General features: G+C 39.0%; 3 protein-coding genes and 1 pseudogene across 3 annotated transcripts; all 4 read left to right on the forward strand.

Moving 5' to 3' along the window:
• The first annotated feature begins 37 nt into the window (after positions 1-37).
• Positions 38-5521, forward strand: LOC122778719 (thiosulfate sulfurtransferase/rhodanese-like domain-containing protein 2). The gene is made up of 9 exons (XM_044040811.1): positions 38-472; positions 1339-1628; positions 1747-1855; positions 2032-2151; positions 3064-3169; positions 3431-3546; positions 3940-4098; positions 4190-4328; positions 5014-5521. Exons 1-9 carry the CDS (start codon positions 335-337, stop codon positions 5229-5231), a joined length of 1395 nt encoding a protein of 464 aa, XP_043896746.1. The 5' UTR covers positions 38-334; the 3' UTR covers positions 5232-5521.
• A 545-nt stretch (positions 5522-6066) lies between these two features.
• On the forward strand, positions 6067-15736 carry LOC122778724 (zinc finger protein 345-like). The gene is made up of 3 exons (XM_044040816.1): positions 6067-6331; positions 8220-9354; positions 14809-15736. The coding sequence occupies exons 1-3, from the start codon at positions 6085-6087 to the stop codon at positions 15608-15610; spliced, it is 2184 nt and encodes a 727-aa protein (XP_043896751.1). The 5' UTR covers positions 6067-6084; the 3' UTR covers positions 15611-15736.
• Positions 15737-19461: 3725 nt separating this feature from the next.
• On the forward strand, positions 19462-21541 carry LOC122778723 (zinc finger protein 239-like). Its single transcript, XM_044040814.1, has one exon. It carries the CDS (start codon positions 19553-19555, stop codon positions 20369-20371), a length of 819 nt encoding a protein of 272 aa, XP_043896749.1. The 5' UTR covers positions 19462-19552; the 3' UTR covers positions 20372-21541.
• Positions 21542-22310: 769 nt separating this feature from the next.
• On the forward strand, positions 22311-27898 carry LOC122778833 (annotated as a pseudogene).
• The last annotated feature ends 25 nt before the right edge of the window (positions 27899-27923 follow it).

A 27923-nucleotide genomic window follows, 5' to 3' on the forward strand; every position in this document is an offset into this window, starting at 1 on the left:
TCCGGGGTCGACCGGAACCTGAAACAGCACTGTTTACCAAATGAAAAAAAATGTTCACCGCATAACAGAAGGTTCGATTCCCCAGGTGCTCCGCAGCAAGTGTCGAAGTGTTCTTGGGCAACGCATTGAACTTAAAATTGTTCGCCACGGCTCGTCAGAGACTAGAAATATATTTTTATACGTGGAGGGGAAGTTGGTCGAAATGAAGCTAATCCGGCGGGTACTTGGGTTTGAACGAAACTAACTTCATATAGATTTTAATAAATGCTGTAGCTAAACCAAAGGCAGTTTAGTGGACTAATAATACATTGCTACTATTATTTAAACCAAGAGAATGGAACCAGCGGTGGATCTTCCCTCTGGCTCAGAGTTCTCGGGCTGGGAACTGGACTCGTTCACATGTGACAAGTTAAAGCAGGGGAAGCAACTTCCTGCTCCACTGAGGAGATACTACAGCTTCTGCAGGAGGAAGGTGAGAGAAAACAACACTGTTAACCTTTGATTACATCACTTAATTAAACACAGATGAGCTGTGTCTTGTGTCTATGTTTTTGATTAGATTTGAGCACAAATATAGAAAGAAGGGGTTCCTCGGGTCATCATAACACATACAAACCAAAATATCAAGAAGCATATCTTTATTAAACAAGGCCAAATGGATTCTGGATAGCAAAGCATTACACATACTATACTGTTCCATAGTTGTTACCATATTACAAGCACAAGGCAGCTGTACACAGGATTGGAGAGGCAGCAGAAAGAGCCTCTTGCTGGCTATGGCACAAAAGGGACGAGGAGGCCTGGAACTGATGGGCAGGGATTTGGCCACCACTGCTGACCCACTAACTGGAGGGTGTCACGGTTAAGGGTCACTGTCTCAGGTCGAAGGCCACAGTCATTCTTAAGAGTGACTGCATGTGTGGCATCCTCAGATGTATTAAACAATGCAAATTATAGTGTTATACTCCAGGAATGTGAAAATGGGGACCAAAAATCAAACTCATCTTAGGGCCCCGTAAAGGAATGCACTCGGGTAATTCATAATGTAGGTAATTTGGATTATTCTCACTCACTTTTCTTGCAGTCAAACCTATTCCATTTCACAGATATAGTAAATTCCAAACAGCACAAATCACGTTTAAAGCAAATAATAACCAATGATCACAAAATATCACATACATGGATTGGGAGGTGGGGGTTATCAGTGAAGAGGGAAGAATCATTTCAAAATGAATAGAACATGTATAAACATTAAAACACTGTTTACTGTTAACCACTATAAGTATTTAAGAATTTAATTTAAAAATAATGATTAATGAATTTTTTTTCCCTTCACAGTCATTTGCTGCCTTTGTGGAATCCAAGAGGGACGGCGGTCAGGACGAAGGAAGCTCATTGTGGTGTTGTTGTGGCCAAACCTTCAAGGAACACACAGCTTTTCACAAGCACGTGGCCAGAAATCACAACAGTGAAATAAAGCAGGTCACACAGGCCGCGTACGAGCGTCTGTTAAACCAGCTGCAGGAAGAACCCGAAGCTCTGCAGCCAAACCAGCTCAAAGACGAGACAGTGGACATTTCTGTGTGGATACCAGACACCAGTCACGTCTCTGAGGAGCAACTTCAGAAGTACTTTTCATTCTCACATATGGGTCAATATTATGCAGGTCTTTGTAGTGTTTTAAAGTGAATATCCATCTTATATTTATGTGTAAATGATTAAAAATATTCTTTTTGTTTCCTGCAGAGGTCCAGGAAAGGTTATCCTTTATTATCACTATTGTAAAGTGGAGGATCCACATGTCGTCTGTGCTTGGCAGAAAGCTTTGTGTGAAAAGCTCCATTTAACCGGCAAGGTGAGCACATCCTTTTATCGTCCTTAGATAAAACCTAAGAGCCCCTTTTCATTCAACATTTCCAGGAACTTTTAGTACCAGGAATTTATTTACCTGGGGAAAAGAATCCCCAGTAATATGTGTGGGTCTTTTGTTAGGGTCATGTCATTAAAATGTGTCATGGTCGTCTTGTTCAGGTGAGGGTGGCGACCGAAGGCATCAACGGTACGGTGGGCGGCACCGACGTGGCCACCGGCATTTACATCGACGCCATGCGTTTGCATCCTCTCTTCAGGATGGACAACGAGGATTTTAAGGTAAAAGGAAAACAGAGACGGTAAATGAAGAGACGATATTTTGCCTGTCGTCATATCGTGTGCCGGGATATGAATGAATGAAAAATGACAGGGTAACTGAAATATAAAGTGACACACGGCCCACAACAATAATAAGATTATTATATTACAGTAAGCTGATCGATATGTTGTGAGAAAATCATATAGCAACACTTAAAAATTAGGGATGAGCACAAATACTCTATTTCAATGATTCCAAATATTGAAAACCTAGTCTGTCTACTAGGTTTTAGTGTTGTTTCGTTTGCGCAAGATTTGTACTATTCGTTATCGATGGATGATGTAAAAAGTGCATAGCAAACATTTCTGGGATTATTTAATGAAAGATTAAATTGTTTTTTCTCGCCACCTGTCATAGTTTTCCGCTGCACGTTGAAACCTACAATATGACAAAAACAGCATACGGAGACGTCTGATCTTTTCACTTTGAGGAAAACCGTACGTGTACTGCCACATCAAGTGATTCGTTCACTGAGTCAGTGTACTTTGCTTTAATCAGCATACCAGTTCAGTGATTCAGCGGAAAATCAACCCCAGCAAATCCCAGAACAATGCCGATCTTTAGATCAGTTATAAAAGACCAAAAATCCCAGAAAATGTGTTTTAAACTCCAGCATCTAGCAAGGAAACTTCTAAAATCTCTACTTTAACAAAGGGGGGTTTGGTGTATTTAACAACAGCTAAATTACAGCTAAAGAATCTTTTTAGTGAACTGATCCCAAAGATTCAGTTCACTGGTTGTTCCCATCTGATAACACGTCAAAGCATGTGCCACCCACTGTGTGTGTTATGTTGCAAATATTGAGAAGTCCTTTATATTAATTATGGTGACACAGAAATGAATATAAATGTCATTTTTTTCCCCCCCTGCAGACAAGTGAAGGTGGGGCGGAGTGTTTCACAGATTTAAGGGTCGGAGTCTTTAAAGAAATTGTTCCAATGGGAATTGATCCAGACGTGGTCTCATACCACTCGGCAGGTACAGTCGTATTATTGTATTCCTGCAAAATTGATTTGGAATTGAAATGTATTTATTTTCAACGTGTACAAAAACAAAGACGAACGAAGCAAGTGTTAAACACTTGATCTTTTAGTTTACTTGTTTGAAAAGGAGTTGTAAGAACTGCATTACTTTATTTAACTGTATTCTGCCTTTTACTTTTACCTTTTATTATTTAAAGCTACAAATTCTTGATTTGATTTTGTTGATGAGGAGTTAAAATCTCTGTCTCTCGCTCAGGAGTTCATCTGGAGCCCGAGGAGTTCCACAAAGAAGTGGAGGCTCTTTTGACTAAAAAGGATTTGTGCGACGACACCATCCTTCTGGACTGTCGCAACTTTTACGAGAGCAAGATTGTAAGTAACATGTGGCCGAGACTGACAATTATTGTCATTGTCTATCATCGCCGTAATTATTTGGAACAAGGTCCTTGCTCTGGAAAACGGAAAGAAATTAATAATAATAATAATAATAACATTAATAATAGCAACAAAACGACCACTACCAGCCATTTCCTCCTCCACTAAAGACTGTGTGATTCTTTCTTCCAAACAGACTCAGTTTCTTTCACAATCTTTTTAAAGTCCTGATGTTAATGATCATGTGGCGCTGACGTGACAAAAAGATTAAGTATCTCTTTATTTGTGAAGCCCCAATCAAAATGTAACTTCACAAAAATCTCCAGTTGGGCCCTTGTTCTCATGATTTGGTGATTGTTTTACTTATTTTTTGTCTGCTACTCCTTCCAGGGTCAGTTTACTCAGTGTCTGGCTCCAAACATCCGTAAATTCAGCTACTTTCCAGACTACATCGACCAGAACCTGGAACTGTTCAGGGACAAAAAGGTCCTCATGTACTGCACAGGAGGGATCCGCTGTGAACGTGGCTCTGCTTACCTTCGCTCAAAAGTAAGACTTGCTACTTCACTTTGTAATTAAAACCGTTCTGCATAAGGGAAAGGAAAATATTCATCCCTCCGTGTCACTCCTCTGTTTGCAGGGCGTGTGTAAAGAGGTTTACCAGCTCAAAGGTGGAATCCACAAATATCTGGAGCGTTTCCCCAACGGTTTCTATCGCGGAAAACTTTTTGTCTTTGACGAGCGTTACACCATCTCCTCCAACACTGACATCATCTCAGGTTTGTGTTCAATAACATTTTTAAAAAAGGCCTTACAATAGGCAGGAGTTTTTGTTTTACTACTACAACTGCTTGTATATGTCTTGTATGTCTCTGGTGATGAAAATTCCAGCACTAGAAAGAACATGCTAAGCTGCAAAGAAACCCTAGAGTGAAAAAATGGAGTTTAATAATAAACACAAACAAAATGTGTTATACAATGGCGCACAAAGATATTACAGGAGTCAGGGGCTCAAGTGAACTAATGACAACCTATATCATTATTAAATGGGGGAAAAAGACTTACACTTTTCACAAGTTTTTATACAAAATGACTGTACAGCTGTCAAAAAATACACATTTTGAGGCATTATTACACACTTTCGTGGATGCATGTTATGGGTCACATAAAAAATAGAATACAAAATCAGAAAAAGAAATTAATAAAAATCTGACCTAGCTTATCTAATGAGAGGAATGAGAGAGATTCTTTTGGTTGTTTTTGATGCTATTATTCTGCCTCTGTTTATTTTATTATTTATTTGCTGTGTCCATCTAAAAATTTTCTTCTAAAAACATTTAGTTGGTTTGGTTTTATTGCTTAGTTTAAGCTCAGCACAGAAATGTCACCGGGCGACACGACATCTAAAGAGTTGCTTTGACTTCGGGTTGAAAGAACCTTAAATAATCTTGTGTCTGTTTTCAGACTGCAGGTACTGTGGCCGTCCATGGGACCGGTACAAGCTCTGTTCCACCCAGTTCTGCTTCCAGCTAGTTCTGTCTTGTCCCAGCTGCAGACAGGACGGACACACCGCCTGCTGCCCCGCCTGCCAGACCAAAGGACAGGCGCCCCCCGACGCTCCACATGTCAAAGAGGAGTGCGAGTGCACTGATGGACGCCCCAGAATCCCGCAGGATGTGTAGAGAAACAATGGCTGTGATAGGACATTTGTCCCTGTTCTTACATTTATGAATTTCATGATCAGAATTTGATATCAAATACTGACCTACACACAAATGTTGTCCACTGGAAGAGTGTAGAAAACTGTAGGGCAGAGTTTTCTGCGCTTCACCAGTCACAGCAGACATAAAACGCACACCTGTGTCAGTGGTTATGGCTCCTCAGAAGCTCTTTTTTAAATAATTAATCAGAATCAGAGCTACTACATTATAACATATCATACATTCTTAAAAAAATAAAATCTAATAAAACATGATGACTAATTTTGTTCTTTGCATTTTCAGGATATCTGCAGTATAAACTGTATTTATAATGTGTATGTAATATTCATTATCCTTCCTAGTTCTAAAAACTATATTTGGAATCATCCTTTTAGAAATATGTAGATTATTTATATGTAGTATAATGATAATTATACATTTTCCTCTGTGTTTTTACTTTAATTAATCCTTTGGGATGAACAAAGTATCTTATCAATTTAGAAACGAAACGAAATTAATTCTCTTCCATAGTGTTGTAAGGCAAATGCAAATGTCGTCTTTGGTTATCCAAGCCGTTAGGTGGCGCTGCAGCTGGTTGAAATTGCGGTCTCCGGTACTGCAGACACGAACTATTGTCTTTTTATGATCTTTAGGGAGGTTTTACAAATAATAAACTCATTGAATTATTGATGTAGAATATAAAGACCTATACATACATATATCCTTGTCTCAACGTGTCCTGTGAAGAGTTTTACAGACGCCTCTTTGACACGAAGCCAACCCAGCGGAAGTAAACCAACATAAATCGGAAGTAAACAAAGAGCTAGCAACATAGATGGCTAGCAACCGTAGCTTCGTACGGTGGTGTGTTTATGTGTCGCAGGTAAATATTCCTGTTAACGAAGGAGAAATGTCTTCGCTTCAGCATTTCAGAGATATAATCGCCGAGCGACTAACTGTTGCTGCTGAAGAAATATTCAGACACGTCGAAAGAACCGTCGTAGAATACGAGGAAGAGTTGGATCGTCAGCGCAAACTGTTGGAGATCGTTTGCAAACCTCGAGTAAAGTTACAGCGAATAGGTTTGTAAAACCACAATGGTTTTAACCCTGTAAAGCCTGCCACATACGAGTAGAAACATTTCGGTACAGTAATTGGCAGATTTGCGGTTCAATAAATCATACACACATCATAAGCAGTTCTATCTAACCGTAGTAAAGATCGAAAAGTGTGTGAATGATTTAATGACGGTATTAGATCAGGGGTGTCAAACTCGAATGACCTGGGGGGCCAATGAGTGTCTATTGTGGTCAAGAGGGGGTCGGTCTTGAGAACAAAAAGTAGTAAAAAAACAACTGTTCAATAGCAGGATCTTAAAATCAAAACACAATATTGTATCATGATATCACACATATATTTCGTAATACTATTTATGATGCCAAATTAATCTATTAATATCAAAAACAGACATTTTTTAAAATTATGTTAATAATAATTTGGACAACTGTAATTAAAATACCAAACTAGGACTGCACGCACTCATGATGGGGCCCTCGTGTCCCCACACAAGTTGGAGATAGCAGCCGTTCCCTGACCTCATCTTTGAATCCACAAAACCCTTCGACAACCTTTCGACTTTGATGTGTGCCTAACTCATTTAAGTAGGGTGCAAATCCCCAAAATGTACGCCAAAATTCAAAAAGGCCGACTTCCTGTTGAGTTGAGGCCATGGTTAATGTCGAGTTATAGGGCACTTCCTGTTTTAAAGGACAATAAAGGAAATAATTGATGGTGTTGGTAAGATATAGGTTGCAGAAACTTGTACAAATGGTTTTGCTAACAAGTGAATGTGACTCATATTGGACTCTTTTCACTGTGTTTTCTCCATCCACAACAATAGATTCATCAATTTTACCAAAATGATGAACAATTAAGTTATTAATTGTAGACAAGGAGCTTTGAGGTTTTGACCAAAGAGAGAAGAAATACATTTAACTTTCATAACAGCGGAATCAGGGATGAGCAGTATTTCTGATACTTTCAAATATAAAATTGTACGAACGTGCCTTCCTATTTTGTATCAAAATACTTCAATGTCAGTATTTTTATTATTTTGAAAATACAAAAATGCAGTATTTTATTTTGATACGTGCTGTGGCTGCTGTATTTTGTAGTTTATTTTGATACATTGATTTGTTGGGTATTTGGTATTTTATTTTGCCCGTGCCTGAGTAGAATGAAAGACGTAGAAGAACGATGGAAGCTACAGTAGTCTGGATGCATGGGTCATGATACTAATACCTTGACTTTGCATATCGGCCGATACCATTGTTGAATTACAACCAAAACTTATTAGTAAACAGTCTTATATTACTCAGTGACCTGTTTTTACTGAAGCATCAGTGGCACGGTTTTCTCATGAAAACGAGCATTTCCACAATGGTTCATAGTGTTGTATTTTGCAGTGTTACCACCACCTCTCATAACATTTACCTTGCAGATATTGCAATTACCCGTTGAACTTTTAAGTTATTTTACATTTAAATAATCGGAATTTGGGCATTTGTGAATGATTCAGAATCGTCCACACTTCTGATTCGCGATGTATCTAACAATCAATGTTTTTCCCCACCTCAAACATTAATGTTGACTCAGACAGGAAGTGTGGAAAAAACATCAAAGACTGTTCCATATGAAGTGGGGTCCTTATAGACTATACCTGTCTTGCTGTACATGAAAAATGAATAAATACAGTATTTCAGTATGAATGGTACCCAGCCCTAAATTTCTGAAATTACAACAGAAATCAAGAAATGGCCTCTGATCTACTTCTCTTAGTTCAATTATAGAATTAAAATTCTGCGAGTCTGATTCACTTTTTTAAAGACTTAATTGAGAAAGATTACTACCTTTTTAAACGTTAAATCATCGTCAGCAAACCTATTTCTTTGTGTCTCTTTTTGTATGTAGAGCTTCCACAGCAGCATATCTGTAAAGAGGTGGAGGGTCTCACTGAGCAGCAGCTCTGTAACCTGGAGAGGAACTCCAGTCTGGACCAAGAGGAATCGGAGTCACTACAGATTAAAGAGGAGCAGGAGGAAACCTGCACCAGTCATGAGGAAGAACAGCTTGAAGTGAAGCAGGAGGCGGATACATTAATGTTGACCCCTGATAATGAGGAAAGTGACCACATGGAACCAGACAGTGACCACCAGCTCCTCTCTCACAGCTCTCCTGTAGCTCCGAGTCGAGATCAGACAGGACGTCACCAAGTTGACTCTGTGTCTAATAGAAATGCAGAGTCAAAGCCACGCAAGAGACGTAACAGGAACAAAGTAGAAAACTGTCACACATCAAAGATTGAGTCTGAAACTCACACAGGCAAAAAGTCTTTTAAATGTGACACTTGTGGAAAAAGTTTTGCTTATAAGTCACAACTTGTTATACATATGAAAGTTCACAAAGGAGAGAAACCATTTTCCTGTGAAACATGTGGAATGGGTTTTAAACACAGTTTGGATTTGATAAAACATGAAAGAAGTCACACAGATGAGAAGCCACATTCTTGTAAAACATGTGGAAAGTGTTTTAGACACAGTTGGGATTTGATAAAACATGAAAGAACTCACACAGGAGAGAAACCCTTTTCTTGTAAAACATGTGGAAAGTGCTTTAGACACAGTTCGCATTTGGTAAATCATGAAAGTACTCACACAGGTGAGAAGCCATATTTCTGTGAAACATGTGGAAAGTGTTTTAGATTAAGTGTACAATTGATGGTCCATAAAAGAATTCATACAGGTGAAAAACCATATTCCTGTAAAACGTGTGGAAAGTGTTTTAGTCAAAGTTCGCATTTGGTAAATCATGAAAGTACTCACACAGGTGAGAAGCCATATTTCTGTGAAACATGTGGAAAGTGTTTCAGACTAAATGTACAATTGATGCTCCACAAAAGAATTCACACAGGTGAAAAACCACATTCCTGTAAAACGTGTGGAAAGTGTTTTCGACTAAGTGCGCAATTGATGGTCCATAAAAGAACTCACACAGGTGAGAAGCCATATTCATGTAAAACATGTGGAACGTCTTACAGCCAAAGTTCGCATTTGATAAGGCACGAAAGGACTCACAGGTGAGAAGTCATATTCTTGTGAAAGATGTGAAAAACACCAAAACCCTTTCTTCACCAACATTTTACAGGAGTTTCACCGGCTCCCAATAAAATTCTCTGTCACTTTCGAAATCCTCCTATATACATTTAAGACCGTCCATCACCTCACCCCTCTGTATTTGGTCCACATTACCACCCCTTCCCATTCCCTCAGATCCTCATCTCACTGTCCACCACCGTGGGGATCACCAGCTGCTTGGCTCCGCAGCTCTCCTTACCATCTCACATCTCTTTAAAGAAGCATACAACTTATCGCCACCTGCACACTATGTAAAAGTGTTTTCTTTGTACATTGTTTTAAACATGGATTTTATTGTAATGTACTGTGAGCTTAATGTACAGTGTCCTTGGGTGTTTGGAAAAGTTATTTTTGAATAAAATGTATTATTCTCGTATTATATTTGGGAGAGAGGGAAAAAAACATTGAGTCTAAACTTCAGTCTAAACAGTCTTTGAATTTAAATATACTGTTTGTGTTGATTCTACATTCATTCCATGATTTTATATAAATAAATATCTGTTTGATTATCTTGTTTAATCGTGATAAATTACAGAGAATTGTGCGATTAATTACTTAATTCATTTTAATTGATTGGCAGCCCCAGTTTTTATTATTCATCCCATACTTTGTAAAATAGTCATTTATCGAGAGCATGCCTTTTTATGTTTTATATTTAATTTCACAGATAATTCAATTCAATTCAAACTTTTATAGGGACACATAAGGTGAGTGGTTCATAGCACCAACAAAACACAACACAATGATAAGAACATTTTAAAAATTGAATAAAAATACGCATAGGCGTGCACACACACACAAATCATATAATTACATACAGGCTGGAGCGCCAGTGGTTCCACATTCTAGACGAGAACCTGACAGAGCTCAGTTCAGAGTCGGTTAAGGCTAAAATAATACCATTTACAGAGTCAGATAACCTCACCATGTGGCTTTAAAGGAACGACAACAGCAGATGTGTGTTGAGTTCTTTGATAAACTCAAAAATACTCTGCAAAGAGAACTTGACGACAAAGCGAAATCTCCATATGTATCCACAAGGGGGCGACAGAGGCCAATTTACCATGAACGCTCTTCAGTACAGCTTCAGGTTCGGGATTCTATAAATGGATTTTGAACAACCTATGGTTCTCAGTTTTCTACATAAGAGCTAAATTCCAGATAAAGGTGACAGTTAAAAAAACGGAGATGTTTACTGACGTAAAGAAACCTGGGAAAACTAAGAAATCATTTTAAATATTTACGGAAGCATATTGCATTAAGAAAGTAAAATAAAGGCTCTGTTTTTACAATATTTTTGCTCCCGTGTGTTTTTTTTCTCGGGTGATTTTTATTTTTGGTTGAATAAACAACTGTAATTTTCTCTAATATTTATTAGTGTATGGGTGAAGTAAACCTTAAAAAATATAAGCAGTAAAGCAAAACGGTGAGGAATAAAGCTTTAGAATGAAGTAGTTAACGGTGGTATTTGTGTGGAATTACCTTTACAACAGTGGCCGACAGCGGCAAACGCACTGCAACGAGGACACATCCAGAAGCACAAACGAAAAAAATAACATCCAGGAATTCAAGAAACTGCAGTAGTATTGTACGTAGGGACCTGATCATCTCAGTCGTTAGGTGGCGCTGTAGCTGTCTGCTAATACGCCGTAACATCCGAAACTGCGGTCTCTGGCACTGCAGACACACATACTATTGTGTTTTTATGACCTTTAAATACTTTAAAAAAAAGAAACCCAATGAATTAAAAAAATAATAAAGATAAAATATATATATATATATATATATAAAGAGCTATACATACATATGTGTCGAAGTGTCCTATGAACCGTTTGACATGACACAGCGCTAACCCAGCGGAAGTAGACATCACAAAACGGAAGTAAACAAACAAAGAGATAGCAGATACATCCAAGTATACACAGATGCGTCAAAAAACCTCTCCCAAAAAACAGGAATAGGAGTCTTCATACCAGAATTTCAAATTAAACAACAGAAACGATTAAGTGATAATGTATCAGTGTACACAGGAGAACTTACTGCTATTCTATTAGCAGAAATACAACCACTGAAAACAATCATCTGTTCAGACTCAAGTTCATCACTCATAAGCTTACAATCCAGCCATTCTGAAAGCAGACAAGACCTCATTTTAGAAATACAATAAACATTATATAGAATTCAGATGATGGAACTCACAGTAATATGTTTATGGATACCAGCACACATTGGGGTTAAAGGGAACGATATAGCAGACAAGGTGGCAAAAGCAGCTACAGGATATAATAATATAGCTCTAGCAATAAATTTAAGCAGAACAGAAATAAACAGCATTATTAAACAAAAACTAAAGGAGACATAGCAAAAACAATGGGAGGAGGAGAGGAAAGGAAGATGGTTTTAAAGTATCCAAAGAAAAGTGGGAGTGGCTAGGCGCACAGAAAGAAGCAGGAAAAAGGAAAATATAATATCGAGGATCAGATTTGGCCATACAAGATTAAACAACACATTATTTCTTATCAATAAACACAATACAGACAGATATGTAATCACTGTGGACAGGAGGAATCCATTCATCATGTTATTACACAATGTCAGAAATATCAAAGGGAGAAAGAAGTGATGATTAGAAAGCTGAGAGACATTGATGAGGAATGGGAGTTGGTAGAGGTATTGAGCAAGAACCAGAGTGAGTGCTACAAAATATTACTGCAGTTTCTTAAAACTACAAGGTTGATTGGGAGGATATAGGATGTGTGAGTGTGTGTGTATGAATAGGTGTATATGTCATGTATATAGGTTGTTGGTTTTTTGTGTTTTGTAGTGTGTATATCTGTATATATATAAATATATATGTATATATAATTATTATTATTATATATGTTTGTTTATTTATTTATCTATCTCTTTTAAGCAATAGTTCAGTTGGATTAACATTTCGATCCACACTCCATACCAGATGGTGGCGGTAATGCACCAAATCGTTGTTTGCCAACCGCCATTAAACCTCAGAAAAGAAGAAGAAAGAAGAAGAAAGAGCTAGCAGCGTTAGCGTACTCTGCATGTGGACATAACAATCGTGAAGATAGCGGTGTTTTCATGTGTCGCAGGTAAAATATTCCTGTTGATAACGACACAGCGATGTCTGCGCTTCAGTGTTTCAGAGATTTAATCACCGAGCGACTAACTGTTGCTGCTGAGGAAATATTACGACACGTCGAAACAACCGTCGTAGAGTACGAGGAAAAGTTGGATCGTCAGCGCAAACTGTTGGAGATCGTTTGCAAACCTCGAGTAACGTTACAGCGAATAGGTTTGTAAAACCACAATGTTCTTTTTAAATACTAACAAGTGAATGTGACTCATATTGCACTAATTACATTGTGTTTCTACGTCCTGTAACGCTCACCCCAGTGCTGTAGTGATGGGAAGACTCTTTTTGCTGACTCGGATCTTTTACACTCGGACAGTAAATTGAACTAATCTTTTTCGAGTCACTGAAGGCAACATCGTTTGCTTCAGCTGACAAAGTATAATAAACAAAATGCCGCAAGCTATTCAACCCATATGAAACCCCAGAAAAGCAAATGCACACCACAATAAAGTGACTTGTGTCGTGTATCCTATAACCTATAACTATCCAATCTTAGGCTAACTTCCTTTTAAATTTACTTAAATGTCAATTGTAATCTATTCCTTTGTGTCTGTAGAGCTTCCACAGCAGCATGTCTGTCAAGTGGAGGAGGTTCTCACTGAGCAGCAGCTCTGGAACCAGGAGAGGAACTCCAGTCTGGACCAAGAGGAACCAGAGTCAGGACAGGTTAAAGAGGAGCAGGCGGAAATCTGCACCAGTCATGAGGGAGAACAGCTTGAAGTGAAGCAGGAGGCTGATACATTAATGTTGACTCCTGAAAATGAGGAAAGTGACCACATGGAACCAGGAAGAAATGAGGAAGATGTGGATCTTCAGCACAGACTTCATATGAAGTGGGGCCCTGTAATAAAGTTACAGAGGACAGGTATGTTCAGCCAGGATGTGGCTTCTGTTTTACTTTGATCGGAAATAGTGGACAGAGGAGGGGAGGTGGACAGAGAGGAATGAGAAGCACAAACCAGGAGCAGATATAGTCATAAATTTAGACCGAACAGTTCTGAATCAGTTATGACATTTTTTTCAAGCAGTACTACAATATCAAGCAACAGCAGCAGAGATTGTTGATAAAAATGTATACTCATATCAACTTTAAATATTGCATTAAAGTAATGACAATAATAATCGGTGTGAGCACAAATGGGCAACAATTCTACTACTGGGCCACGAACATGACTAAAATGATATTTTTGTCTAAGTCAATTTATAGTGTTGGTGGCTGTATTATTTGTCGCCAAATGTGTATGGTTTTCGGTGGAAAAGAGGTTTTATTATGTGATTGTTAGTTTCTCCCCCTCAAGGTGTGGTGGTGCTTGTAGTTTGTTTTTCTTGTCAGTTATTTTCCTGTTGCTTGTTTCTCCCTAGAGTGGTGTCGCTTTGGTGGTTATCCATCATTATTCCATCAGTGGAATTTAGTTTTTGACCGGTGTTCTCAGTTTGGGTTAACAGTTTCCTTTTATTTTGTTTTGTTTTCCTCCCCTCATCCCCTGGTTAATATACAAATAGAAACAATCTACTGCTTGTGATAATAATAAAAACATAGGAACTGAGTCTGGATCCTGAAAGATTAAGGTGAGAGCGAAAGAGAGAGAGGAAAGAAAGTAAAGACACACTGATCTATTAAGACCTATTTGAAGCAATTTACTCCTTTTTATGTTGTGATTGTTTTATCTTTGTATTGTTGTCAGCAATGTTGCAACATCACTGTGTCTTTGTCTGTAGAGCTTCCACAGCAGCATGTCCCTGAAGAGGAGGAGGTTCTCACTGAGCAGCAGCTCTGGAACCAGGAGAGGAACTCCAGTCTGGACCAAGAGGAACCAGAGTCACTACAGAGTACAGAGGAGCAGGAGGCAGATACATTAATGTTGACTCCTGTTAAAGAGGAAAGTGACCACATGGAACCAGAACCAGACAGTGACCACCAGCTCCTCTCTCACAGCTCTCCTGCAGCTCAGAGTCAAGATCAGACAGGAAGTCACCATGTTGACTCTTTGTCTAATAGTCATGCAGCGTCAAGGCCATGCATTACCAAAGTAGAAAACTGTGACACATCAATGATAGAGTCTGAAACTTACACAAGTAAAAAGTCTTTTAAATGTGACACTTGTGGAAAAAGTTTTGTTGATAAGTCTCGACTGATTATACATATGAATGTCCACACAGGAGAGAAACCCTTTTCTTGCACAACATGTGGAAAGTGTTTTATTTCGCGTAGGGACTTGATAGTCCATGGAAGAATTCACTCCGGTGAGAGGCCATATTCCTGTAAAACATGTGGAAGGAGTTTTCTTAAAAGTTCAGATTTGGTAAGACATGAAAGAATTCACTCTGGTGAGAAGCCCTATTCCTGTGAAACATGTGGAAAGAGTTTTATTGATGGAAAGGAATTAAAAATCCATCAAAGAATTCACTCTGCTGAGAATCCATATTCCTGTAAAACATGTGGAAGGAATTTTTGTCGAAGTTCGGATTTGATAAGACATGAAAGAATCCACACAGATGAGAGGCCACATTGCTGTAAAATATGTGGAAAGTGTTTTGCTCAAAGGTCGCATATGATAGTCCATGAAAGAATTCACTCTGGTGAAAAGCCATATTCCTGTAAAACATGTGGCAATCGTTTTACGCGAAGGCCTAATTTGACAGTCCATGAAAGAATACACTCTGGTGAGAGGCCATATTCCTGTAAAACATGTGGAAAGCGTTTTTCACGAAGGCCTAATTTGACAGTCCATGAAAGAATTCACTCTGGTGAGAAGCCCTATTCCTGTAAAACATGTGGAAAGCGTTTTCTGCGAAAGCCTGATTTGATAATCCATGAGAGAATTCACTCTGGTGAGAAGCCTTATTCCTGTAAAACATGTGGAAAGGGTTTTATTCAAAGAGGGAGTTTGGTAGAACATGAAATAATTCACACTGGTGAGAAGCCATATTCCTGTAAAACGTGTGGAAAGTGTTATAGTCGAAAGATGCGTTTGACAGTCCATGAAAGAACTCACTCAGGCAAGAAGCCATAAACCTGTACAACGCGTGGAAAGTGTTCAGTTAAGGTTTGTCTTTGGTAGAACATATTTTTCCAGTCAACCCTACTCTACCCTTTTAAAAATGTGAAACTCCATGAATTTAAAATATAGAATCTAAAGATCTATACATGTCTTGAGTTGTCCTGTGGACACTTTTACAGGCGTCTCTACTATTGTGGTCAATGGGAAAATTGCTTTTTGGGCCACATGAGTATTTTTTGTTGCAGTACCACGAGTGGCCACCATGACAAAATTATCTTCAAGGCAGAGGGGGCGGTGCTCTATCCAGTGCTGATAATACATCCATGCTCTTGCTGAGGAGGTGGGAACTAGCTGGGTTCATAGTTCACACACTGAGTATTTCCTTAACTGTCAGTCACTTTTGGACATATGGAAGCTGGATGTTGTCAATACTGATTATAAAATATAACATAATTATATCAACAAGCTTTGTTAAATATCTATGTGAAATAATTGAGAAAATTGTTCAAACCCCATTAGGCATTAATTTTCACAGATACAATTTTCATTAGTCATGTTTGTTCCAATTTTTTATGCCCATTTTTATTTCCTGTTAGTTTGTCGATGTATTTCTTATTTTATACTGAGTGTGTTTTTATACTTTTCAAGTATCACTCATTGAAATGGGAAGTTTTTTATATCTTGTGTTTCATACCTTTTGTACCCTTCTCTCATTGTATTCATCGTTTTTATTGTTTGGTAATAAAATATGAAAACAACCCAACGTTACTGGGTTGGCAAAGTAGATGAGTTTGTATAAATGCATTCAAATAAAAACATGTAATAACATAATTCTCAATTATCTCTATTTGTAGGTGCTTCCCCCCCTTCCGCCTCCACGAACCACATCCACCCTCCACCCTGAAAATCTTGTTAAGCCCCTTAAGACACTGACAAATGTTTGCAACCAAAGCAGCACGCACACACACACGGCAGCTCGGAGCAAACATTGATGAAAAGTATGTTGTGTTTGTTTTATAGTTTTTTCTTGTTGCATAAAAAGAAGGGGGTTTGGGGAAGCAAACACAACCCAGCGATCCACTCGGCAGATCGACAACACTCGTTGGTGTGAAAGGCCTTTACACTCAGAAAGATGAATAGGTAACAATGGCCACATTTAAGTGTGTGCAAGTGCAGTTTGTTAGTAATACCATCATTTGTATTTGTCATGAATAAAAAAACATGTTTAAAAGTACATATCTGCCTTCTGTCATTTACCTTCCTGTTCCAACAACATGAATGCATTTTTCTGTCATATTTAGGAATGTTGATTAATCGTAATTAATCTACAGCGACTCCATGATTATCACATTCAAATTTTTAATCGTTTGACAGCCCTCACTTATTGTCTTTAAACAGTGCCGGCCCGAGTCTTTAGGGGGCCCAAAGCAGAATTTGATTTGACACTTGTATCATTTAAAAATAGTCGTAAAGCAAAACTTTTTATTTGCTGGAATAAATATTTAAACTGAAGTAGTTAAATATGGTGATTGGGTGGAACAACCTTTTACTACATAATGAACTTCCAGAAATACAGAAATACACTACAGACCCGTTAGATTTGAAACACACAAAAACTCTTCCGTAGTATTAAATGTTAATAAAAAAAAAGTTAGATGTAAATTAATATCGTCGCAGGTCATCCAAGTCGTTAGGTGTCGCTGTAGTTGTCTGCCAATATGGCCACCCGAAACTGTGGTCTCCGGTACTGCAGACACATACTTGTCGTTTTTTGGCCATAAGGGACATTTAACAACCATGACATTGAATCGGTGAATAAAATAAATGATTTAAATCATATAAACATCACATGTCCATGTCTCCAATTGTCCTGTGAACAGTTTTACAGGTCCGTCTTTGACACAGCGCTAACCTAGCGGAAGTAAACATCACAAAGCGGAAGTAAACAAACAAAGCGCAAGCAGCGTTCGCTCCGTACTCTGCATGCGGACATAAAGTGAAGAGGGTGTTGTGTTCATGTGTCGCAGGTAAAATATTCTGTTGTTAGCGAAGCAGCGATGTCTTCACTTCAGTGTTTCAGGGATTTAATCACCGAGCGTCTAACTGTTGCTGCTGAAGAAATATTCAGACACGTCGAAAGAACCGTCGTAGAGTACGAGGAAGAGTTGGATCGTCAGCGCAAACTGTTGGAGATCGTTTGCAAACCTCGAGTAAAGTTACAGCGAATAGGTTTGTAAAACCACAATGGTCTTTTTAAATACTAACAAGTGAATGTGACTCATAATGCACTAATTACAACGTGTTTTCATACACATACCAATATAATCAGTCGTTTTACTTAAATAATAGAACACATTGTTTAGTTTAGTTGAAAATATGCTTCGACCTATTTTGTAACCACAAGGTTTTGACTAAAGAGACAAAAATATAAAGTTAACATTCAGAACAATAGACTGAAATACATGGAACAATAGAAGCTAAATGTAAAGTGTTGGCTGCAGAGGAAGTAAGCAGACGCTTAAACACTGTCTTTATAGATGTTTACCAACAAGGACAACATATTAACTTTGGATGTTTAGCTTTGCACAGTGAACATTTACAGCTTAACCTTCAACCACCTTGGAGAACTTTGTCTCAAACCATGACACAATGTTCAAGTATGTAGGATGGAATTTCATAATTTTCTCAACTTTGAAAAGTTAGGTCACACGAGTCCAAGGCGCTCACATGTTCCACCTGCTGGACTGTAGCAGCAATTTAAACGAAGGGTTTGGTAGGTTGACCAAATTTAGTTCAATTCCATCTGAATTTGAGTAAGGAGTGACTGAATTAACCTTTTTTAATAGGTTCCATTTTGCAGTTGTTATGAATTTACCAATAACTATCCAATCTTAAGCTAACTTCCTTCTAAATGTACTTCAATGTCAATTGAAATCAATTCCTTTGTGTCTGTAGAGCTTCCACAGCAGCATGTCCGTAAATAGGAGGAGGTTCTCACTGAGCAGCAGCTCTGGAACCAGGAGAGGAACTCCAGTCTGGACCAAGAGGAACCAGAGTCAGGACAGGTTAAAGAGGAGCAGGCGGAAATCTGCACCAGTCATGAGGGAGAACAGCTTGAAGTGAAGCAGGAGGATGATACATTAATGTTGACTCCTGGAAATGAGGAAAGTGACCACATGGAACCAGGAAGAAATCTTCATCACAGACTCCATATGAAGTGGGGCCCTGTAGTCAGGTTACAGAGGACAGGTATGTACAGCCAGGATGTGGCTTCTGTTTTACTTTGATCTTCCTCAAATCAAATGTGTTTGTTTTTCACCATGATTAGATATGATTAAGAAAGGAATGAAAGATCCACCCATTATCTCAGCTGACATAGGGCAGGAGGCAGTAGTTCGCCAGTCCATCGCAGGGCCACACACAGAGACAAACAACCATTCACTCTCACATTCATACCTATTGGGGCAGCCCGTGGCCAAGTGGAAAGGGAACTTGACTTGTAACCAGAGAGTCGCCGGTTCAAATCCCCACCCAGCCAAAAAGGGAATTTTTCTGGGAAATATTTTGTTTTGTTTTCCTCCCCTCATCCCCTGGTTAATATACAAATAGAAAGAAACTACTGTTTGTGACAATAATAAAAACATAGAAACTGGGTCTGGATCCTGAAAGATTAAGGTGAGAGAGAGGAAAGAAAGGAAAGACACACACGTATCTAAGACCTATTTGAAGAAATGTACTCCTTTTTATGTTGTGATTGTTTTATCTTTGTATTGTTGTCAGCAATGTTGCAACATCACTGTGTCTTTGTCTGTAGAGCTTCCACAGCAGCATGTCCCTGAAGAGGAGGAGGTTCTCACTGAGCAGCAGCTCTGGAACCAGGAGAGGAACTCCAGTCTGGACCAAGAGGAACCAGAGTCACTACAGAGTACAGAGGAGCAGGATGCAGATACATTAATGTTGACTCCTGTTAAAGAGAAAAGTGACCGCATGGAACCAGAACCAGACAGTGACCACCAGCTCCTCTCTCACAGCTCTCCTGCAGCTCAGAGTCAAGATCAGACAGGAAGTCACCATGTTGACTCTTTGTCTAATAGTCATGCAGCGTCAAGGCCATGCATTACCAAAGTAGAAAACTGTGACACATCAAAGACTGAGTCTGAAACTTGCACAGGTAGAAAGTCTTTTAAATGTGACACTTGTGGAAAAGGTTTTGTTTATAAGTCTCGACTGATTATACACATGAAAGTCCACTCAGGAGAGAAACCCTTTTCTTGCACAACATGTGGAAAGTGTTTTATTTCAAGTAAGGACTTGATAGTCCATGGAAGAATTCATTCTGGTGAGAGGCCATATTCCTGTAAAACATGTGGAAAGGGTTTTCTGCGAAGGCGTAATTTGACAGTCCATGAAAGAATACACTCTGGTGAGAGGCCATATTCCTGTAAAACTTGTGGAAAGTGTTTTTCACAAAGGCCTAATTTGACAGTCCATGAAAGAATTCACTCTGGTGAGAAGCCCTATTCCTGTAAAACATGTGGAAAGCGTTTTCTGCGAAAGCCTGATTTGATAATCCATGAGAGAATTCACTCTGGTGAGAAGCCTTATTCCTGTAAAACATGTGGAAAGGGTTTTATTCAAAGAGGGAGTTTGGTAAAACATGAAATAATTCACACTGGTGAGAAGCCATATTCCTGTAAAACGTGTGGAAAGTGTTATAGTCTAAAGATGCGTTTGACAGTCCATGAAAGAACTCACTCAGGCAAGAAGCCATAAACCTGTACAACGCGTGGAAAGTGTTCAGTTAAGGTTTGTCTTTGGTAGAACATATTTTTCCAGTCAACCCTACTCTACCCTTTTAAAAATGTGAAACTCCATGAATTTAAAATATAGAATCTAAAGATCTATACATGTCTTGAGTTGTCCTGTGGACACTTTTACAGGCGTCTCTACTATTGTGGTCAATGGGAAAATTGCTTTTTGGGCCACATGAGTATTTTTTGTTGCAGTACCACGAGTGGCCACCATGACAAAATTATCTTCAAGGCAGAGGGGGCGGTGCTCTATCCAGTGCTGATAATACATCCATGCTCTTGCTGAGGAGGTGGGAACTAGCTGGGTTCATAGTTCACACACTGAGTATTTCCTTAACTGTCAGTCACTTTTGGACATATGGAAGCTGGATGTTGTCAATACTGATTATAAAATATAACATAATTATATCAACAAGCTTTGTTAAATATCTATGTGAAATAATTGAGAAAATTGTTCAAACCCCATTAGGCATTAATTTTCACAGATACAATTTTCATTAGTCATGTTTGTTCCAATTTTTTATGCCCATTTTTATTTCCTGTTAGTTTGTCGATGTATTTCTTATTTTATACTGAGTGTGTTTTTATACTTTTCAAGTATCACTCATTGAAATGGGAAGTTTTTTATATCTTGTGTTTCATACCTTTTGTACCCTTCTCTCATTGTATTCATCGTTTTTATTGTTTGGTCAAAAAATATGAAAACAACCCAACGTTACTGGGTTGGCAAAGTAGATGAGTTTGTATAAATGCATTCAAATAAAAACATGTAATAACATAATTCTCAATTATCTCTATTTGTAGGTGCTTCCCCCCCTTCCGCCTCCACGAACCACATCCACCCTCCACCCTGAAAATCTTGTTAAGCCCCTTAAGACACTAACAAATGTTTGCAACCAAAGCAGCACGCACACACACACGGCAGCTCGGAGCAAACATTGATGAAAAGTATGTTGTGTTTGTTTTATAGTTTTTTCTTGTTGCATAAAAAGAAGGGGGTTTGGGGAAGCAAACACAACCCAGCGATCCACTCGGCAGATCGACAACACTTGTTGGTGTGAAAGGCCTTTACACTCAGAAAGATGAATAGGTAACAATGGCAACATTTAAGTGTGTGCAAGTGCAGTTTGTTAGTAATACCATCATTTGTATTTGTCATGAATAAAAAAACATGTTTAAAAGTACATATCTGCCTTCTGTCATTTACCTTCCTGTTCCAACAACATGAATGCATTTTTCTGTCATATTTAGGAATGTTGATTAATCGTAATTAATCTACAGCGACTCCATGATTATCACATTCAAATTTTTAATCGTTTGACAGCCCTCACTTATTGTCTTTAAACAGTGCCGGCCCGAGTCTTTAGGGGGCCCAAAGCAGAATTTGATTTGACACTTGTATCATTTAAAAATAGTCGTAAAGCAAAACTTTTTATTTGCTGGAATAAATATTTAAACTGAAGAAGTTAAATATGGTGATTGGGTGGAACAACCTTTTACTACATAATGAACTTCCAGAAATACAGAAATACACTACAGACCCGTTAGATTTGAAACACACAAAAACTCTTCCGTAGTATTATACATTAATAAAAAAAGTTAGATGTAAATTAATATCGTCGCAGGTCATCCAAGTCGTTAGGTGTCGCTGTAGTTGTCTGCCAATATGGCCACCCGAAACTGTGGTCTCCGGTACTGCAGACACATACTTGTCTTTTTTTTGTCCATAAGGCATATTTAACAACCATGAAATTGAATCGGTGAATTGAATAATTAATTTAAATCATATAAACATCATATGTCCGTGTCTCCAATTGTCCTGTGTCCAATTTAACAGGCCCATCTTGGACACAGCGCGAACCCAGCGGAAGTAGATATCACAAAGCGGAAGTAAACAAACAAAGAGCTAGCAGCAGCGTTAGCTCCGTACTCTGCATGCGGACATAAAAAGCGTGAAGAGGGTGTTGTGTTCATGTGTCGCAGGTAAAATATTCTGTTGTGAGCGAAGCAGCGATGTCTTCACTTCAGTGTTTCAGGGATTTAATCACCGAGCGTCTAACTGTTGCTGCTGAAGAAATATTCAGACACGTCGAAAGAACCGTCGTAGAGTACGAGGAAGAGTTGGATCGTCAGCGCAAACTGTTGGAGATCGTTTGCAAACCTCGAGTAAAGTTAAAGCGAATAGGTTTGTAAAACCACAATGGTCTTTTTAAATACTAACAAGTGAATGTGACTCATAATGCACTAATTACAACGTGTCTTCATACACATACAAATATAATCAGTCGTTTTACCTAAATAATAGAACACAGTGTTTAGTTTAGTTGAAAATATGCTTTGGCCTATTTTGTAACCACAAGGTTTTGACTAAAGAGACAAAAATATAAAGTTAACATTCAGAACAATAGACTGAAAAACATGGAACAATAGAAGCTAAATGTAAAGTGTTGGCTGCAGAGGAAGTAAGCAGACGCTTAAACACTGTCTTTATAGATGTTTACCAACAAGGACAAAATATTAACTTTAGATGTTTAGCTTTGCACAGTGAACATTCACAGCGTAACCTTCAACTACCTTGGAGAACTTTGTCTTAAACCATGAAACAATGTTTGATCTGAGTATGAAGTATGGATTTTCTAAATTCTCTAAACTTTGTAAACTTCTAATCATTTTTGAAGGTCACACTGGTCCAAGGAGCTCACATGTTCCACCTGCTGGACTATAACAGCAATTTAAACGAAGGGTTTGATGGGTTGACCAAATTTAGTTCAATTCCATCTTAATTTGATTGACTGAATTAACCTTTTTTAATAGGTTCCATTTTGCAGTTGTTATAAATTTACCAATAACTATCCAATCTTAAGATAACTTCCTTCTAAATTTACTTCAATGTCAATTGTAATCTATTCCTTTGTGTCTGTAGAGCTTCCACAGCAGCATGTCTGTAAAGAGAAGGAGGTTCTCACTGAGCAGCAGCTCTGGAACCAGAAGAGGAACTCCAGTCTGGACCAAGAGGAACCAGAGTCAGTACAGGTTAAAGAGGAGCAGGCGGAAATCTGCACCAGTCAGCACAGACTCCATATGAAGTGGAGCCCTGTAATAAAGTTACAGAGTACAGGTATGTACAGCCAGGATGTGGCTTCTGTTTTACTTTGATCTTCCTCAAATCAAATTTGTTTGTTTTTCACCATGATTAGATATGATTAAGAAAGGAATGAAAGATCCACCCATTATCTCAGCTGACAAAGGGCAGTAGGCAGTAGTTCGCCAGTCCATCGCAGGGCCACACACGGAGACAAACAACCATTCACTCTCACATTCATACCTGTTTTCAATTTAGAGTCCCATTAGTCCCATTGTTGATCTAATTCATCTTTAAAATATAAACTTCACTTTTTTTTAATGAAACTTAATTTAGGGGAAGCACAAACAGAAGAGAGAGAGAGACCAGGAGCAGATATAGTCATAATAGTCATAGTTCTGAATCAGTTATTTTTTTTCAAGCAGTACTACAATGTCAAGCAGCAGCAGAGATTGTTGATAAAAATGTATAATATCAACTTTAAATATTGCATTAAAATAATGACAATAATAATCGGTGTGAGCACAAAAAGATGGCGGCGCGGGTGCACGCAGCAGCTCGAGGCTTTTTAGGTTTGTTTTCGTGTTTTTGTTCGTGTTTACACTTTTTATCCGGAGACTTGAAGCTTTAACCCAGTACAGTAGGGCTGAACTGTGGGATTTGGGGAAAAACTCCGGACCCACCTCCAAAGCCAGATTTTATCCCACCCGAACTTCAGCGGACCACAGAGGCTCTCACCACCCCCCTCTATGGCCCAGGAGACAACATAAACAAAAGCTACTTGCTAAACCACACAGACCGGCACTGCCCAGTCTCCTCCTCGCGAACGTCAGGTCACTCACCAACAAACTGGACGAGATTCGACTGAGGATCGTCTTAGGAAGACAAACAGCTGTGGCGATTTTCACCGAGACCTGGTTGGATAATAACTTCCCCCATGCAGCGGTGGAGCTGGCGGGGCGCTCTCTGTTCCGAGCCGACAGGACTGCAGCTTCAGGCAAGACCAAAGGCGGAGGTTTGGCACTGTACATTCACAACTTGTGCTGTACAGCCTCGAGCATAATTGGAACTCCCTGCTCCCCCGATTTGGAATATCTGGCAGTGAAATGCAGACCGTTTAAACTGGTTCGAGAACTCACCTCTGTCATGATCATAGCAGCCTACATACCACCGCAAGCTAATGCTAAATTAGCGCTGGAGGAGCTGTACTGTCTGATTAGCAGCCAGATGAACGCGAATCCAGAGGCGGCTGTGATCGTGGCGGGGGACTTTAAACATGTGTACAGAAACCTTGGATGGACAGCACAGTGAGGAACTTGCTAAAAGCCCGGAATGCAGCGTATAGGTCGGGGGACAGGCTGGCGCATAGCAGGGCCCGGAAAGAACTGAAAAAGGGCATCCAGCTGGCAAAACACCGTTTCAAGTAGCGCATTAAGGAGCACTTCAATGACAACAACCCACGTGGTATGTGGAAAGGCAACAGGACCATCACAGACTATAAGCAAAGCGACCAGCAGGTCAGCCGGGACCCCACTCTGCATGACACCTTAAACAGGTTCTTTGCACGCTTTGACTCTCCAAGCAGCAGGTGGAAAAGAGGTTTTATTATGTGATTGTTAGTTTCTCCCCCTCAAGGTGTGGTGGTGCTTGTAGTTTGTTTTTCTTGTCAGTTATTTTCCTGTTGCTTGTTTCTCCCTAGAGTGGCGTTGCTTTGGTGGTTATCCATCATTATTCCATCAGTGGACTTTAGTTTTTGACCGGTGTTCTCAGTTTGGGTTTTTCCCGGGAAATATTTTGTTTTGTTTTCCTCCCCTCATCCCCTGGTTAATATACAAATACAAACAAACTACTGCTTGTGACAATAATAAAAACATAGGAACTGAGTCTGGATCCTGAAAGATTAAGGTGAGAGAGAGAAAGAGAGAGAGAGAGAGGACAGAAAGGAAAGAAAGGAAAGACACACACTGATCTATTGAGACCTATTTGAAGCAATTTACTCCTTTTTATGTTGTGATTGTTTTATCTTTGTGTTGTTGTCAGCAATGTTGCAACATCACTGTGTCTTTGTCTGTAGAGCTTCCACAGCAGCATGTCCCTAAAGAGGAGGAGGTTCTCACTGAGCAGCAGCTCTGGAACCAGGAGAGGAACTCCAGTCTGGACCAAGAGGAACCAGAGTTACTACAGATTAAAGTGGAGCAGGAGGAAATCTGCACCAGTCATGAGGAAGAGCAGCTTGAAGTGAAGCAGGAGGCTGATACATTATTGTTCACTCCTGTTAAAGAGGAAAGTGACCACATGGAACCAGAACCAGACAGTGACCACCAGCTCCTCTCTCACAGCTCTCCTGCAGCTCAGAGTCAGAAACCCTTTTCTTGCACAACATGTGGAGGGTGTTTTATTTCGCGTAAGGAATTGATAGTCCATGGAAGAATTCACTACGGTGAGAGGCCATATTCCTGTAAAACATGTGGAAAGCGTTTTATGCGAAGGCATAATTTGATAATGCATGAAAGAATTCACTCTGCTGAGAATCCATATTCCTGTAGAACATGTGGAAGGAGTTTTTGTCGAAGTTCGGATTTGATAAGACATGAAAGAATCCACACAGGTGAGAGGTCACATTCCTGTAAAATATGTGGAAAGTGTTTTGTCCATAGGTCGGCTGTGATAGTCCATGAAAGAATTCACTCTGGTGAAAAGCCTTATTCCTGTAAAACATGTGGAAAGCGTTTTTCACGAGGGCCTAATTTGACAGTCCATGAAAGAATTCACTCTGGTGAGAGGCCATATTCCTGTAAAACATGTGGAAAGCGTTTTATGCGAAGGCCTTATTTAGTAGCCCATGAAAGAATTCACTCTGATGAGAAGCCCTATTCCTGTAAAACATGTGGAAAGGGTTTTATTCAAAGGCGGAGTTTCGTAGATCATGAACTAACTCACACTGGTGAGAAGCCCTATTCCTGTGAAACATGTGGAAAGCGCTTTGTGCGAAGGCCTGATTTGGTAACCCATGAAAGAATTCACTCTGGTGAGAAGCCCTATTCCTGTAAAACATGTGGAAGAGGTTTTAATCAAAAGCGGAGTTTGGTAGAACATGAAATAACTCACACTGGTGAGAAGCCATATTCCTGTAAAACATGTGGAAAGTGTTATAGTCGAAAGTTGCGTTTGACAGTCCATGAAAGAACTCACTCAAGCAAGAAGCCATAAACCTGTATAATCCGTGGAAAGTGTTTCAGTCAAGGTTTGTCTTTGGTAGAACAAAAACCTCATGTAGGTGAGAAGCCATGTTTCTGTAAAACATGGTAAGTGCTTTATTTGAAAGGAGAATTTGACAACCCATATAAAACCACACAGGAGTGAAGCCTTTCTCCTGTGAAACGTGTGGAAAGGATCCTTGATATAAGTTCAGTTTGATAGAACATGAAAGAATTCAGGCAGTTCATCCATCTTAAGTCTTTTACATTCCAGCATCATTTCCTCCCCCTTGGCCTCTTTTCCCTGAAAATAATTTACACTTCCATGGTTACCCAGGTGGCACCCAGGTTTATTTTTCCAGTAAACCCTACTCTACCCTCCCACCCTGTTCCCTCTCCAATTTCCCAGTGCCCATATAATCAACAAAACCCCCTCTGTGAAATAAGATTTTATTTGGAGCTTTTTATGGCCTTTAGGAAGGTTTTAAAAATGTGAAACTCCATGAATTTGAAATATAGAATATAAAGATCCATACATGTCTTGAGGTGTCCCATGAACACTTTTATACTGTCTCTTATACTGTTGTGGTAAATGGGAAAATTTGCTTTTTGGGCCGCATGAGTATTTTTTGTTGCAGTACCATGAGTGGCCACCATGACAAAATTATCTTCAAGGCAGAGGGGGCGGTGCTCTATCCAGTGCTGATAATACATCCATGCTCATGCTGAGGAGGCGAGAACGAGCTTGGTTCATAGTTCACACACTAGAGTTTTTCCGTAACTGTCAGTCACTTTTGGACATATGGAAGCTGGATGTTGTCAATATATAAACATAATGTTTAATTATATCAACAAGCTCTGTTAAATATCTATGTGAAATAATTGAGAAAATTGTTCAAACCCAATTAGGCATTCATTTTCACAGATACAATTTTTATTAGTGATGTTTGTTCCAATTTTTTATGCCCGTTTTTATTTCCTGTTAGTTTGTTGATGTGTTTGTAGCAACCGATAACGTAATAACGGCCAAATGTAATAAAACCAATAAAGTAATAAATTGCCAATAATGTAATGAAGTTGTTGAGCCAATAACTAATAACTTTATGCCAATAACGTAATAACTTATTACGTTATTGGCTGGTTATTATATTATTGGCCTTGCGTTAAAAAAAATCTTTGATAATGTAATAACTGAGCCAATAATGTAATAATTGAGGTATCAATTTATTTGATTT

This window comes from Solea senegalensis, linkage group LG12 (genome assembly GCF_019176455.1).
Source record: "Solea senegalensis isolate Sse05_10M linkage group LG12, IFAPA_SoseM_1, whole genome shotgun sequence".
In the NCBI taxonomy this organism is placed as follows: Eukaryota; Metazoa; Chordata; class Actinopteri; order Pleuronectiformes; family Soleidae; genus Solea; species Solea senegalensis.

What these genes read in the sequence shown, in the direction of transcription:
- LOC122778719 (XM_044040811.1), top strand. Translation starts at nt 335, where the DNA reads ATGGAACCAGCGGTGGATCTTCCCTCTGGCTCAGAGTTCTCGGGCTGG. An exon ending in ACAGCTTCTGCAGGAGGAAG is followed by an intron (nt 473 to 1,338) that starts GTGAGAGAAAAC and finishes TTCCCTTCACAG; the next exon opens with TCATTTGCTGCCTTTGTGGA. An exon ending in CAACACTGACATCATCTCAG is followed by an intron (nt 4,329 to 5,013) that starts GTTTGTGTTCAA and finishes GTCTGTTTTCAG; the next exon opens with ACTGCAGGTACTGTGGCCGT.
- LOC122778724 (XM_044040816.1), top strand. Translation starts at nt 6,085, where the DNA reads ATGGCTAGCAACCGTAGCTTCGTACGGTGGTGTGTTTATGTGTCGCAG. An exon ending in AGTAAAGTTACAGCGAATAG is followed by an intron (nt 6,332 to 8,219) that starts GTTTGTAAAACC and finishes TTTTGTATGTAG; the next exon opens with AGCTTCCACAGCAGCATATC. An exon ending in ACGTCTTACAGCCAAAGTTC is followed by an intron (nt 9,355 to 14,808) that starts GCATTTGATAAG and finishes TATTTCGCGTAG; the next exon opens with GGACTTGATAGTCCATGGAA.
- LOC122778723 (XM_044040814.1), top strand. Translation starts at nt 19,553, where the DNA reads ATGTTGACTCCTGTTAAAGAGAAAAGTGACCGCATGGAACCAGAACCA.